At 36.8% G+C, this 16852-nt stretch overlaps 1 protein-coding gene across 1 annotated transcript in view; it reads left to right on the top strand.

Annotated features, from left to right (window-relative positions):
* Positions 1-16852, top strand: part of LOC107557270 (neuron navigator 2-like) — a 137122-nt gene that overhangs the window by 29913 nt on the left and 90357 nt on the right. Inside the window, exons 2-3 of the mRNA XM_016240635.1 lie at positions 10360-10477; positions 15637-15689. Of these exons, the coding sequence (XP_016096121.1) occupies positions 10360-10477; positions 15637-15689 (171 nt within the window). The remainder of the gene's footprint in view (positions 1-10359; positions 10478-15636; positions 15690-16852) is intronic.

Here is a 16852-nt window from a genome sequence, read left to right on the forward strand (position 1 = left end):
TGTATTAAAAATATTTTTGATTGACATTTAAACTCCTATATGATTTTCTATATATTTTTTTAAAAGGTCTTTTTTTATTTGGGCTACCAAAATCTGAAGAGTACCTGCCTGAAGGGCTACCAGGGATTTATTTTCCAACTCGCCCCAAAATTGCTCGATGGGGTTGAAGTCCGGACTTTGAGGGGCCAGCCCATCATTTTTTTTAATGTTCCAGCAGATTCCTTCCATCGCAGGTAGGCCATCAATAGTTCGTTTTTATGAGTACTGTAATGGCCAATTCAACAAAAACAACTGAAACCTCTTAAATATGCCAAGTGTTCTAATATATAAGCCGAATGAAAGAGGGCGCTCTCTGTTACCATGAGGATGTAATTGATTACATTCCTCACCTCGACTTGACTCCCTTCGTTATGATGCTTGACCTCAAGAATCAATCACTGCTCATTCACTTTCACTGCATCCACCACACCTTACACACATCAGCCAGAGACGTTCACTGCACCGCTCTCAGGAAATCAGTTCATTATTTCACCATACTGCATATCTTGAATTATTACATAGAATTAGTAGAAGTGAGAAATAACTTTATCTTGCTTGTGGTCTGGCCAAAATGTCCTGAAGCAGTTAATCATAGAGTTTGATTATGGCACATGGAAAACAAAGCCAATTACAAATTACATTTACATTCAAAAGTTGGTAAGATTTGAAAATGTTTTTGAAAGAAGTCCCTTCTGCTCACCAAGGCTGCATGTGTTTCATTTCAAAATATCTGTACAATTTAAAATAACAGTTTTCTATTTGAATATATGTTAAACTGTATTATTCTTGTGATGATAAAGCTGAATTTTCAGCATCAGTACTCGTCACGATCCTTCAGAAAATCATTCTAATATGCTGCTTTGCTGCTCAAGATACATTTCTTATTATTATCAATGTTGAAAACAGTTGTGATGATGATTAATTTTGTGGAAAACATGATACATTTTTCTTTGATGAATGGAAAGTGCAAAATACAGCATTTATTTAAACAATGTAAGTCTTTAATGTCACTTTTACTATCATTTTCATGCATCCTTGCAGAGCAAAGTCTAATTTCTTTAAAAAAAAGAAAAATGACTGGCACCAACCTTTTGAATAGTTGTGTATATGTCATTTTATGGATGGATTGAAGAATAGATCTAGGATATACAGATAGACAGTTCTTGATTAAATACCAGGTCCAGCGAATGGACCCTCTTGACTGCGAGATAATGAACATTAAGGTCAAGTTGGAGTGACCCGGAAAGCTTAGCTGAAGGAAAGAATACATTTGCTTTTGAAATTGAATTTGTAGGGCTGTTGAAAACAGAGGAGCATAAATAAATGAGGCATCTGTGCTGGTGTGTCTGACCATGTGCATTATTAGATTAGCGCTCTAATCTAGACACTCCAGAGCAGAATTACTCACTTTACACCACTGCTGCACCAGATCAGCACCACACTGACACAACACAGATGGCAGGAGAGAAGACCTTTCTTAACTTCAGATTTTAATAGGGTGAAAGGGATTTCATACAAAACCATACTCAATACTGTTCTGTTTAACATACAGATTTACGTGTGTGAGTAAACTTGCCAGGTCTTGATTCGAGGGTATTGCATGATCTATTCTAGTGCAATAGGCTCAATCTTTGAAAGTTGCAGAACATGTTTGGTTTAGAGTGTCAGCTTAAGTTAAAGGGGGATGGAGAGGTGCAGAGGGGGTTTGTGGAGCATCCGTCACCCTTCTCACCACCCTGACACACATTCTTGGTTGTTGTCAGCACCTCTGGAGACCTCCAACATACTCTGCTCCTCTCTGTACATGTGCATGTGTGTGTTTGCATAAGTATGTGTGCATATACATTCTGCATGTTTGTGTGAAAAAAAAACAGTTTTAAAGCTCAACAGTAAACCTTTAGAGGCCATCAGCTAAATGTGTTTATAGTGAATGAGGCAGGAAAAGAAGCATTCATCTGGTTACATAAAAGTTTGCTATTGTTATTTGGGTTAGTCATCAGATCTTCAGACTGAAGACATAATTGTTCAGATGAAAGGAAATAGGAAAGATTTGTTAGAAACTAAGGAAAGAAAGAAAGAAAGAAAGAAAGAAAGAAAGAGTTAGGAAATTAAAGTCAATTGCAATCATGAGTAGAACAGATCCTTAGTTAATCTACATGATTCCTATTGGAATTCTAATATATTACAATTATATTATAAAAATTATTACAATAAAAATGTTGAACCAATCATAAATAATTCTAAGAATCCCTTAACAACAGTTAAATATGGTTCTACTAAATAAACTGAAACTAAAGCACTAATTATATATACACTGAAATTCAGAATAATTATACATTACTTGCTTAATTATGATTATTTGAGCATTTTATTGCATTGTTCAGATGAAAGGAAATAGGAAAGATTTGTTAGAAACTAAGGAAAGAAAGAAAGAAAGAAAGAGTTAGGAAATTAAAGTCAATTGCAATCATGAGTAGAACAGATCCTTAGTTAATCTACATGATTCCTATTGGAATTCTAATATATTACAATTATATTATAAAAATTATTACAATAAAAATGTTGAACCAATCATAAATAATTCTAAGAATCCCTTAACAACAGTTAAATATGGTTCTACTAAATAAACTGAAACTAAAGCACTAATTATATATACACTGAAATTCAGAATAATTATACATTACTTGCTTAATTATGATTATTTGAGCATTTTATTGAGAATCTCAGTTTACTCTGTAGAATCGTATTTACAATATCGGTTACAAATTATTATTGTAATAATTAGTATAATATAATAATTCCAATATATTATAATTCCAATATGAATGTTTAACAGAATTTTTATTTGAATTATTTAGGAAGATTTGCAAATTATGATTCAGATTAAATTACATTTAATATAGTAATATTTCAACAGTAATTCTGTACACTATTTTTTTGAATTATTATAATTATTTAAATACTGTATAATTCCAATATATTATAATGGCGATAGGAATCCTTAGCATTATTCTTTTTTTATTCCATTAGTATCTTTTAGGATTATTTGCAAATTATGATTCAAATTTATTTTAATGTAAAAAATAAAAATGCAATGCTTTAGTGTTTTTTAGTGTTTTTTTGTTTAATTAAATTTTTTTATTAGGTGAAGCAGTCATAATCTGATATGTCTGGTAGGGCTGCACGATTATGACAAAAATCATAATTGTCGATTATTCCCTTGAAATTGTAATTGCGATTATTAATTATGATTATCACAATTTACATTGAATGATGTTTATACCATTGTTTAATGCAACTGCATGCCGTATTTTTATATTAAAATAAACGAGCTGAAAACACTCTAAGTATTAAATATTAATCTATAGTATTAAAAGGGTCATATAATGCGATTTCAAGTTTTCCTTTCTCTTTGGAGTGTTACAAGCTCTTGGTGCATAAACAAGATCTGTAAAGTTGCAAAGACTATGTAATATCTCACCACTGGACTGTTAATTTACCTCCTGGTCAACAGGTGGCGCCTCTCTCCAGGTTCCTGCTGATTACTAACATTCATTAAGCCTGATGTGAGACACCTGTGTTTAGCCCTATATAAGTGGGTTATGTCATGCTTTATTGTTCAGTCTTGAGCCTATGTTACCAGTTGCCTGCTGAAAGTTAAGTCTCTTTTGTTGAAGTTCTTTGACTCTAGTTTCTGCTTTGCTTTTCTCTGTTTTTTGAAGCTCTGCTTCTTTTGTTTTTGTTGCACTTTTCTTCAGTAAAGATGGCCTTTTGCTGGAGATCAGTGACTCCCTGTTTTTTGCTACCTCTGCTCTTGGACTCTTTAATTGGGGAGAACTTTGAACGTGAGAGACCTGGGTTTGATCCCCATCTAAAACAACCCTGTTACAGACTAAAGTCTCAAATCCAAAGAGATATTCTTTATAAAAGTTAAGTCAACCACGCCTACCTAAAACGGCTCATTCTAACATGCCCCCACATATCTATGTCACTATGTGGAAATATTAGCATAATGCCGCCCAAATGTGTATGCAAAGAAAGAAGGCGTGGTTTCAGGAACAGATGTAGTGTTGATGCAGCCATGTCAGGGAGACGCTGTGGGTTTCAGTGCGAAAGCAAAAGCACTTTATTTGGCCTTCTGGAAGTAGATGCAATTAGGAATCATTGGTTAAGATTTATTTACAACAGAACAGCACAACCCAGATGTTCGAATTTGTGCAACGCATTTTATGGACGACAGTTTTTTGAACCTAGAAGAGTACAAGGCTGGTTGTGCACAAAGGTTATTTCTAAAAAAAAAAAAAAAAGGGTCAATTCCGACTTTGCTATGACAATCTGGCGCTTCTGAATCAGCGACTGTAAGCATGTTTTGTTATTAGTTTAAGTATTTGCTATTGACTGCTCAAATTCAGAGTTTTGTGCAGCGCAGAGTAACGCTGTGTGTGTGTGAGAGGGGAACAGAGTCACATCACAGGAGAGTGAACAGCCTGTCAGAAATCATAGTACGTCAGCTGTCTTAACCGCGGCTTGTGTATTGCATCATCACGGTGTCTGTCACGCGACTGTTGCCCTTTCGGCAGAGTAACGCTGTGTGTGTGTGTGAGGGGAACAGAGTCACATCACAGGAGAGTGAACAGCCTGTCAGAAATCATAGTACGTCAGCTGTCTTAACCGCGGCTTGTGTATTGCATCATCACGGTGTCTGTCACGCGACTGTTGCCCTTTCGGGCTTGAACTGATGGTAAAACTAACGACATTATTAACTGTCTTGATATTTACTTTGAAAGCTGAAGCTCGCGATTATGGTAAGGGGAGTTACATTTCCAATGCCTGCTTGTGGTGTTTGGCCAATCACAATGCACTGGGTCAGCTGGCCAATCAGAGCAGACTGCGCTTGTCAAAGGAGGGGGCTTTGTTGAAAACTAAGCGTTTGAGAGAGGCGGGGCATAGAGGACCTACAATAGTGTACAGTATTTGAAAAATAATGTTTTTTTGAACATTAAAGCATGTCAACATATTCTGTTACACCAAATACACAAAATAATGATCTTTAAAATAGCATCACATGACCCCTTTAAGCCTCAAATTATAATGTTATACTAAAACTCAAATTAAAATAATGGGAAAAACCCTTAAGATAACATGTAGAAAGAAAAAAAAGCATCTTAAGCACGCAGAATAACATAAGTGGACTTTGAACGATTAATTGCCGATTTTGAATGATTACGTAATTGTGGCATCCATAATTGTAATCGCGATTAGAAATTTGATTAAATGTCTGGGTCTCTGCATTTGACACCAAGCGTGACACATAGAGAGAGGTATATCTGAAGCAAAGGTTTCTGAGCGATGCTCCAGAATGCATTTCGCCGCTAAAATTATCCCCCCACACCACTGACTTGATTACAGACGTGAATGTGGCAGGCCGTCCTCGGGGCTTCAGTGTTTATGAGCTCTCTTCACCTGTAAGAGCAGAATGGCTTTGAACGTGAGGATGTACATCCCAGAGAGACGCCGCAGCAGGTCGTCCTGCAATCACTACAAATCGGTAAGACCTCTATGCTGTGGAGAGAAGGCTATTCCTGCTAATATCTGTAGGCGAGCAGCGGGAGGGTATATTTAGACTCATGCAGCAGGTATAGATATGGTCCAGACTTGCTGCGCTATTTACCGCAAGCTGAGCTGAAGCTCTTTTGAGATGTTTGTGTGTTGATTGAGGTTTAGATTGGCTTTATGTTTAGGACTATAGAGATTGCACCTTCACGCAGGTCAGCTACATGTAAAAAGCAACAAATGGTAAATGTTTATTCACTTATTTAAGACTGGTCAAATTTCAGTAATGTTCTGTATCATTTCAGTGGCATAATATTTGCATATTTCTACTTCTTTACTTCTTATATTTCTGGTCTCACAGATTAATGTTATTCCAAAGAAAAACAAATGATCGTCTTTAAAATCCTCAAGTTAAACGACAATGAAAAAAATCAACAATGCATTGTATTTTACAGATGAAAGTAATTTTAGAGGCCAGAGGTAGAAATCACTCTATCAAGTGCAGAGACATTGACTACTTGTGTCTCTTGAATTGTTTATAATTGAGCTCATTCATTTATTTAAAATACTGTCTCTAGAATATTTTGAGGTTAAAGAATTTTGCTGCATAGTTAAACTATATTCAAAAGTATCTATCTATCTATCTAGTCTGTCAGCATTTACTGGGAAAAATACTATGGAAGTTAATGGGGACCAGAAACTGTTTAGTTGCCCACATTTTTAAAAACATATTTTGTGTTCAGCAGAAGGAAAAACATTTATAAATAAAATAAAATAAACGAGTGTGAGTGTGAGTAAATGATGACGAAATTTAAATTTTTGGTGAACTATCTCTTAAATGTTGCTCTTGCTTAAAAATGATCAATTTCTTAAAATTTTAATTTAAAAAAAGTTAGTCCACAAGTTAAATTATTGCAATATGCATGGAAATGCATGCTTGTCTAAGCTGTTAGCAGGGCAGTTATCTGACCTCACATTCACCTCAGTAACTAATCTTTTGTAATTACTTTAAAGTACCATATTATTTAAAACCTCTCTCGTGAACCTGAATGGATGTTCTGTAGCTTCTGCCTGTGGGAACAATTCTGTGTCTGTGACTAACACAAACAGCCCTGTGATTAGTGTTTGACATGAGAGTCTTTGTAGTTTAACAGTGTTCTACCTCCCCGCTTTGAGCTTAAAGATGAGTCCAAGTGACAGCTGTTGCTAAATTGTTGAAAGTTACCACACTCAGGAACTGCCGTTTGATATTCCCCGTCTTACTCACACAGGTAGTTAAACACACTCATCAGCAAATGCGTGTAAGAGCCACCTGTTCAGTTCTCCAGAGTTGTTCAGTGACAGATCAGCCCTAAAGGCATGTCTGAACTCCGAGAACAGCTCACGCTCGGGTCAAGAGTGGACTGTACAAAGCCACGAGCTCAGAAGAGTGCAGAAATACTAGATGCTGGTTTGACATCCACACAACAAAGCAGGATTTGTATGGGGCTGGATTTCTAAGTGCTGCTTTTGTGTGTGAGAGAGATGAGGGATTGTCACAATAGTCTTACAGCAGTGGGACTGAAGCATCGTGCCTCAGTGACTCAGAATATAAAGGTCAGTATATTTCACAGCATAACTCATCGTAAGTGCTGATTCAGATGGCATGTATGGATGCTTGTGAGTAATCAAGTGTTTGTTTGTTTTTTGCTTTAAAGGAAAATGTCCTATTGAACACTGCTTTCATACAGATACATACACTACATTAACTTCATAAAGTCAGTTTTGGACATTCATTTACTGTCTTTACACATAAAGTAAAATACACAAAGTATTTTTAATGCTTTTTTGAAAGAAGGCTCTTATTCTCACCAAGGCTGCATTTATTTGATTAAAAATACAGTAAACACAGCAATATTGTGAAAAATATTAAAGTTTAAAATAACTGTTTCCTATTTTTTTATATATTTTAAAATGTAATGAATGCAAAGCTGAATTTTCAGCATCATTACTCCAGTCTTCAGTGTCACATGATCCTTCAGAAATCATTCTAATATGATGATTTGCTGCTCAAGAAGCATTTCTCATTATTATCAATGTTGAAAAGAGTTGTGCTGCTTAATGTTTTTGTGGAAACTTTTTTTCAAGATTGTTTAGTGATTAGAAACTTTAAAAATCTGCATTTATTTTAAATAGAAATATTTTGTAACACTATGTAAATGTCCGTACTGTCACTTTTGATCAATTTAATGCATCCTTGCTGAATGAAAGTATTCAGTTCAACTTTTACAAAGAAAATGCATGGTATTGACAAATATATAAAAAAATCATGATAAATATTCAAGAAAATCTGTTTAATAGTTAAATACTTTGTTGAACAAATACTTTTTAGCATACTTTTTAAACACAGTTTTAGTGTAATTCTACATACATGCCAAAATTGTATCAGCCAGTCCAACATTAAAAAAAAAAAAAAAACATATTACGGCATTGTTTCAAATGTTGATATGGTCGTAATTGACTGAAAGGAATACTTAACAGATAAACTGAATGCAATGCATGTATTCAATTTGTATCTCAACCGTTTGTTGCTTGAAGGCATGTTTACCCTTGCCTTCACTTCACTGCCTTCACCTCACCTTTAATTACATCTGACTCATTTAACCCACAAACCTTCAAAGCATGAGCTGGATTTGTACATTTCTCCACTGACTTTGGTCATTGCTCTCCATAATTATATGGGCTTTGTGTGCCGTTTTATGTCTAGATGACTCCAGCGAGAGCGATCGAGGGGTAGCGTGTGATGTGTTTATTTTGATGGCACAGGGACTCGGGGTGCACCTGTTTTTCCCATCAAGAAAACCGATTCCTCACATGAGTAACACTGCAATAATACACTCAGGCTTTATTTAGTCATCAAACACACAACACAAGCTCTTCAACCCCCGTTGTGGGAATGAGTTTGACTACTGCCTGGCCATTGATTATGTGCATAAAGCCTGCAAAACATCAAACAAACAAAAAAACAAGACTTTTCATTCATGTTAATTGTGGTTTATGCAATGTTATAGTCTATATTGGCTATTATTTTATTTCAGATTGTGATACTAAAGTCAAATGGGAAAATAGCATGGTATTTACATGTAAGTTCAAAGAATATCATGGTATGTAATAAAAACTACAAAATAATAATAGCTCAGTCATTCTTGAGAAGTGGGACAAAAGAAATGAAACTACGTTTATGTATCTTATATGTACTAAGCTACTGAGCTATGCTTTGATACAACCTCCCAACTTTTCTCTTTTTTAACAAAATGTGCTTTTTTACCTTGGACTGTGTAATATAATTTCAGCTTTATCTTTAACAGCATTCAAGATGTTTTTAACATTTCAAAACACATTCTCGTGTTAGCAGACAGATTACACTTTCACACGGGACCAACAATTCCACAACAAATATAAAATATCATAATGAAATATTATCAAAATATTCAACTGACCGAGGTGACACATCTGACGGCGTTGACACATCTTACGGAGGTGACGAAAAGCTGAATTTGTAGTCATTTTAACTATCAAATACATTGAATCAGTCAATTACTGTATTAAAACAAACACATCAAACAGTGAGTATGTTATTGTTTATAAAGCTTTTATTCAAGAGTCACATTGAAGTATTTTGATATATAATTGGAACACAAAGTCTGGTGACATCTGACGGTGTTCACAAATTTGGCATTTCTTTCCCAAAACCAATGGAGTTCATGTAGTAGCCATTTAATTTTTTTCTGTTGATGCTAATGTAACCTGCTTCAGGAGAGTAAAATTATCGAAATATTTCAAATAATTTCCTCAGAAATTGGAAGATGGTGTTGACAAATCATGGCTGTGACACAGGAAATATTCTGATATTCCCTGATTTTATTACATTTTATTGAATATCTGACGGTGTTGACAAAAAGTGGGGACGCAACTTTAAAATCTTATGAAACATGCATGTGTCATTAAAAAACAACCTTGATAGGAGATATTATTAAGTGTTGCTTTTGATAAAACAAGCTCTTTTTCATCATTAAAAAACATTTTTATCCATTTTATTGCATATGAATGATTGAACCCTTCTCTGTGGACACACTGTTTTAGATGTAGTGAGAGGACATTAAGACACACAGATTTGGTATAATAATGAGAAAATTAAATTGAAGGTGATAATTGTGTTAAATACAATCTATTTTTATTTTTAAACCTAATAGCAGTTACCTTTGTTGGACCTGTTTTGTCCCATTTCTCAAGAATGACTGAGCTACTACATGTATAAAACAGCCATGGTCATATGTTTGTTAATAAATGTACTTAAATGCTTGAATTAAGTTAAATATATGTTTTATGGAAGCTTTATTTTCCAAAATAACGTGACGGTTTTGGCATCTCCGTGGTTTTTAATGCTTGTTGCACTGCTTGTTTGCCGCTTTCCTTTACTTGTAAGGGGACGCGGGAATGTTTTTGGTGTTCAACTCCAAACATGACTCCTTTCAAACCCATTCAGAGGTTTAATTTAAGCTCCCTCTTCCTGCCCCAGTGAAGGGGCTTTTCTGTGATGTCAGACGGGAGAATTTGACCATTATTGGTGCTGAATAACTTGAATGAGGCACAATGGAGCGGATTTGAATAGAGAGCGGAGAGACGCGGTGCTCAGTCCTTGCATGAATGTCGTGAATCCTAGTTGTGTGAAACTTTTTTTTTTAATGGATGGATATCTAAGCGAACTTTCTCCTTTCGTGTTGACAGATCTACACGGACTGGGCGAATCACTATTTGGCCAAATCAGGACACAAGCGGCTGATTAAAGACCTGCAGCAGGATGTGAGTGACGGCGTGCTTCTGGCTGAGATCATCCAGGTTATCGGTGAGCGTGAGCGATTCACTCTCTCCAAAATAGGCAATGAGTCGATTGAAGATTTTCTGTGCAAGGTGGACATGGGTCGTCCCATTTTGGTGTCTGCATCAAATTAAATGTACAAAAGCGATTTTATATACACAGAAAGCATATTAGATGGAAATAAAGTGTTTCAAATAACTTTTGCGAAACTAAAATGTCAAAATATGGGTGAAATAATGTTCCGTCGTCATTCAGCATAGGCTAGCACATGTAAAAATTAAACAACATACTTATGCTGACCCGTACCTATTAAAATACATTAAAGAAAATAAGTGATTATACAACATTTTATTGCATTTTAAATGATTAAAACTTCTTGCTGACAAATGGGTAAAGCCTAGTGTTTGAAGGATAGTGGTAAGGATTGGTAGGCTAAAGATTTAAAATGACACTTTTTGTGGACTGTACTGTGATAATTAAATAGAGGCTTTTAATTGTCCTAAATATGCCTGACAAGATTTTTTTGTTATACGAACTTTGTTTCACAGACGTTTTAGTGGGTGCCTTCTGTAAATCATGGTAAAAATGTATGATAGTCATTATTTTTTCCCCTCAAAATTCAAATTCAAATTGAACAGGAGTCACATTCTTACAGTCACAAAATATCATAAATACATAATTTGTGATGTATTATGTATTTATATTTAAGCAGTCCTCTTGAGTATAAAGCATGCATTTACTTTACTAGAATTACATTTGACTAAAAAACTACATTATAAATACATATTTTGCCTAATTTATTTATTTATTCATTCATTCAGTTAGTTCAGTCATTTTGTGCTCAATTTATGGATTAGTCTAAAATGAGTTAATAATATAATAGATAATGTAATATTGCATTACTAGATAATCTATTTATGTGTAAGCAGTCCTCTTGAATTCAGAACCTGCATTTTCTAAACTAAAATGTAATTTATTATATTAGAAATACATTTATAATATAACTTTACAACTTTTCACAACTACTTTTGCTATTGTAAATGATGATACACTGTTTCATTCATTCATTTATTCATTGTAACTGCTATTTTGTATGCTATTTTGTACAACCTAGTAAGAAAATCGATCCCTGTCAGCAGCTCTTCCCATGGACATGTAAAGTTTTGCAGTACCTCTGTCCTCCTAAAATGTGTTGTAAGAGCCGGAGAGCATTTGGTTACTTAAAAGCAGAAAGCACTGTACAGTGTTCTGGGGTGAAGTGGTGTTAAATGACTCATCATCACTGTTGTCATCCCACTTTGTCCTCTTGTGTTTTCTACATCTTAAGGGAATCAAACACTGGCCAGTTGAAGCTGAAATCTGACCTGCCCTGTCTGACAGACACAAATGTTGCATGCAACCAATGACATACTTCACATATATTTCTGTTAATGAGAGCTGATGGCTTTTGCCCTAAAGTTTTGAAAGGAAATTTTGAAATAAGAAAATGCTTGAATTGGTGACAATAAGGACATTTAAAGCTCACACCAACTTACAGGGGCCCCAAAAAGTAAATTTTGACCTTTGCATTGATAAAATAATGATTAAGTAGCAAATTATGTGGTAAATTGTAGTCTAAAATAATAATAATAATAATATCTCAAATGTTTAAAAAACATTAGAAATGAATTCTGAGGTCTAATTTGTTTGCAGATGCCGCTTTGATAATTTTAAAAATCTAATGCAGGGCAATTAATGCATTCTTATTTGTGGCTTAATTATTTTGTGAACAATAATTCAATTATGGAAGCTTGTTTCTGCCATGGAATAAAAAAAGAAAAATGATTAATATTTATTGATAAGGCTTTTTATCTTACAACTCTGACAAGTTATGAACTCATAATTGCGAGTTCACATCTCACAATTTTGAGTTTTTTATTTGAATTTTAAGTTTACATCTCAAAATTCTGCTTTTTTCTCCACATAATACAAATAAAAAGGTTATTGTGACTTTTTTCTCTTCAGAATCGCAAGTTTAATAATTTTTTCCCTTCTTGTGAATTTCAGAATTTTTAGAAAAAAGTCTGAATTGTCAGATAAACGCAGAACTATAAGAAAAAATCAGATTTCAGAATCAGAAGAGCTTTATTACCAAGTATGTTTACACACACAAGGAATTTGACTTGACGACAGGAGCTTCCAGTGCGAGTGCAGAAGAAAGTACAGACATACATAGGAATATTTTGTAAAGATGTTGGAGGCTGGGCAGAGGTTTCTCCTGAAGTCCACGATCATCTCCACAGTTTGGAGCGTATTGAACTCCAGGTTGTTGTGACAGCCAGCTCTTTAACCTCCTGTCTGTAAGCAGACTCGTCTCCATCCTTGATGAGGCCAATGACTGTAGTGTCGTCCGCAAACTTCAGGAGCTTGACAGAGGGGTCCTTTGAAGTGCAGTCATTCGTGTACAGGGAGAAGAGCAGTGGGGAGAGAACACAACCCTGAGTGGCGCCAGTGCTGATGGTGATAGTCCTGGATGTGAGTTTGCCCAGCCTCACTAGCTGCTGCTTGTCTGTTAGAAAGCTGGTGATCCACTGACAGATGGAGGTGGGCACAGAGAGCTGTGTCAGTTTGTCGGAGAGAAGGTCAGGCATGATGGTATTGAAGGCTGAACTGAAGTCCACAAATAGGATCCTTGCATAATTCCCAGGTTTGTCGAGGTGTTGCAGGATGTAATGCAGTCCCATGTTGACTGCATCGTCCACAGACCTGTTTGCTCTGTAGCCAAACTGAAGAGGATCCAGCAAGGGTCCACTGATGTCCTTCAGGTAGGCCAGAACCAGTCGCTCAAATGACAGGTGTGTGACAGGTCTGTAATCATTAAGTCCAGTGATTTTGGGCTTTTGATGGTGGAGTGTTTGAAGCAGCAGGGAACTTCACACAGATCTTCAACAGATCACTGGAGCTGTGTGAAGTTCCCTGCTGCTTCAAACCAGTGAAATGGGGACCAGTCAGCGCAGACATTTAAACGGGCAGGTGAAACACCGTCTGGGCCTGAAGCTTTCTTAGATTTCTGCTTCCTGAAGACCGGGTTCACATCCTCTACACAGACCTTAAACACAGGTTGAATGGTGGGGGAGGGAGGGAGGGGGTTGCAGGGGTGGTAGGTGAAGGTGTGAAGTGCAGATCAGAGCGGATGGGGGGTGGTAGACTGGCCTTTTCAAATCGACAGTAAAACACATTCAGATCATCAGCCAGTTGTTGATTCTCCACAGACTGTGGGGGTGGTGTCTTGTACAAGGTGATGTTCTTGAGACCAGTCCATACTGATGCTGGATCGTTGGCTGAAAACTGTTTTCTCAGCTTTTCAGCGTAGTTTTCTTTAGCCACTCTGATCTCCTTTGTTAGTCTGTTCCTGGCCTGGTTATACAAGATTTTATCCCCACTTCTGTAAGCATTCTCTTTGTCATGGCGACGCTGTTTGAGTTTCCCAGGAAACCACGGTTTATCATAATTGTATGATAAGAATGTCCTGGTGGGGATGCATATATCCTCACAGAAATTGATATATGAAGTTACAGTCTCTGTGAGCTCGTCCAGATCGGTGGCAGCAGCTTCAAAAACACTCCAATCAGTAAGGTCGAAACAGTCTTGTAAATCCCGCTCTGCTTCATCAGTCCATCTTTTAACAGTCCTTAAAACAGGTTTAGCTGATTTTAGTTTCAGCCTGTAGGTTGGTATAAGATGAACCAAACAGTGATCAGAGAGCCCCAAAGCTGCTCGTGGGACAGAGTGATATGGATCCTTTATTGTAGTGTAACAGTGATCCAGTATATTACTGTCTCTGGTGGGTAATATGCAATATGCTGCTTGTATTTTGGCAGTTCATGGGAGAGATTTGATTTGTTAAAATCTCCAAGAATGATTCAAATAGAGTCTGGGTACCTTTGTTCCATTTCAGTTATTTGTTCGGCCAGCTGTTGCAACACGGCGCTCACGCACACGTCCGGAGGAACATACACATTCACGAGAATGAAAGAGGAAAACTCCCGCGGCGAGTAGAAAGGTTTACAGTTTATGAAGAGTGCCTCTAAGTTAGGACCTCATACCTTTTTCAGCATTGTTACATCTGAACACCAACATTCATTGATGTAAAAACACAATCCACCACCTCTCGTTTTCCCTGTTAACTCCACGATGCGATCCGCTCTGAACAGCTGGTAGCCCGGCAGATGAAGCGCGTTATCCGGAATGGCTTCACTCAGCCAGGTTTCAGTGAAGCACAGTGCAGTAGAGTTTGAAAAGTCCTTGTTGGTCAGGGGGAGGAGAAGAAGTTCATCTGTTTTGTTAAGAAGGAAACGGACATTCACGAGATGAATGCTTGGGAGCGCAGTTCGAAAGCCGCGCTTGCGGAGCTTAACCAGGGCGTCGGCGCGTTTCCCGCTTTTGCGTCTACATACACGTTTGAACAACAGCTGTTGGAGTTCGTCTCTGGTAAAACTTATAGAAGAAGAATGACAAAACACAGAACAAACAAACAAAAACATCAGAAGAATTGCGGAGCTCAGCGTCGTGGCTGCCATTTGCGGCGCTATCTCGATGTGTTTGTGAGATAAAAGGTTGCCGTTACCTTTTTTATTTTTTTATTATGGAAACGGGCTTCCATATGAAAATAACATTATAAAATAACAATTAAATCACAAATAATTTAGAAGACATGGCCACCCAGCTGGTTCTCCGGTAGTCCGAGAGCCTCTCTGTTGAGACAGCCCGTCTCAGGTGTGTCTGTCCTCCATGCTTACTCACCTGACATCTTACACATTCCTGACACATTTTTCCCACAGAGCAGGAGGTAAAGTGATTCCTGCAGGCATGTAGCTGTCATTGGAGGCATGCGTGCAGTTGTCAGCTGTGAGTGAACGGCCCTGTTTCAGCTGCTGTGGGGTGGGGGCTGGGCCCGGGCCCGCCGGGATGCAGGGTGGAGAGCAGACACCCTCAGGAAAGCCCCAAAGCAGTCGCATCCCAGCAGGCCCTGCCACACAGTTGCTCAAACTTGATCTAGTTTCCACATTAGGAGTCAAAAATCTGTCCGGCACAGACGCAGAAAGGACATACTGCACTTGAGGCTTACAATTAATGAAATATGTCACTTATTTTCCCTTTTTTTAGCAATTAATGTCTGTATTTCTCTCTCTTTTTGGAAACCACAGCAAATGAGAAGATTGAGGACATTAATGGATGCCCCAAGAGTCGTTCTCAGATGGTAAGACCTTGCGTTTTATTGCCTTCTGGTTGTGTTTTTTACTGCCAGTGTATTTTTTTAATGACTTTAATGCACTTTTGTTCATTAAAATATATTGTTAGATCTGTCCAGGGAAACATTAGGTACTAATATGTACTTTTAAAGTTCTTGTATGTACCTTTAAGATATTAATATGTACCATTTAGGAGTAAATAAGGTACCAAGATGAACCTTTTAGCTTTTTTTTACCTTAGGATACCACCCCAGTGACTGCTTTGTACCTTTTTTTTTTCGAATAATAATACTGTAATACAGTAGATTCTCGCTGATGTTGCCAGCAGGCTTATGGATATGCACTTTAATACTGTTATTTTTGCTTCTCTTGCAGTCTCTCTTTATAAACATCTGGTTTAAGGGGGGTAGTTTGGCTGAAACTTTAAAAAACTCTCAAAACCGTCAGTAAATGTGTAGGTTTGGAGGAAGCACAAGCCAGATTACAGACATAAAGTGCTATTTTAGCCAAGCCAAAGCTAAGCAAAACAAACCCTAGAAGTCTGAGTATCGCTGACGGTCGTATCACACATGAACCAGGGGCAGCGGTTGGTTTTGACTTGTCTCGATTACAAAGGCGGCTGTAAAGCCTGATTGGACACAACAAAGGGATCATTTTCAAAGGGCTTGAGGTCTATACGTGCGTTTTGTTGTTATTGGAGGTTCTGATTGTAATGGTGGTCCATTGAGGCATTGCTCTTGTTTTGACAGTGATGAAACCCAGCGGAAAGCAGCGTATGTTGGGTTTGGAGGCTGATGTGTTGCGTTCTTTGGCCAACTAGCTTTAGAAGAAAGATAATGCTGCTGTAGTTGGTAAGGATGGGAATCCTGAGGAATTTAAAGATTCTGGTTCTGATTCCAATTAATGATTCATATTTCTTGACAGTTCAAATATGGATTATTTTAAAGAAATGAAATGTTTGGAAAAATAAACATGATGTATTCATTTTTAGAGTTTACGAACAAATATAAACTACCATTCACAAGTTTGAGGTCGGTAAGATTTTTAAATGTTTTTTAAAGAAGCCTTTTATACCCACCAAGGCTACGCTTATTAAAATCGAAAAATACAGTAAAAACAGTAATATTGCAAAATATTATTACAATTTAAAATAACGCTTTTCCCTTTTAAT

The sequence above is a fragment of the Sinocyclocheilus grahami genome, unplaced genomic scaffold, assembly GCF_001515645.1.
Source record: "Sinocyclocheilus grahami isolate Dianchi unplaced genomic scaffold, SAMN03320097.WGS_v1.1 scaffold596.1, whole genome shotgun sequence".
Taxonomy (NCBI): Eukaryota; Metazoa; Chordata; class Actinopteri; order Cypriniformes; family Cyprinidae; genus Sinocyclocheilus; species Sinocyclocheilus grahami.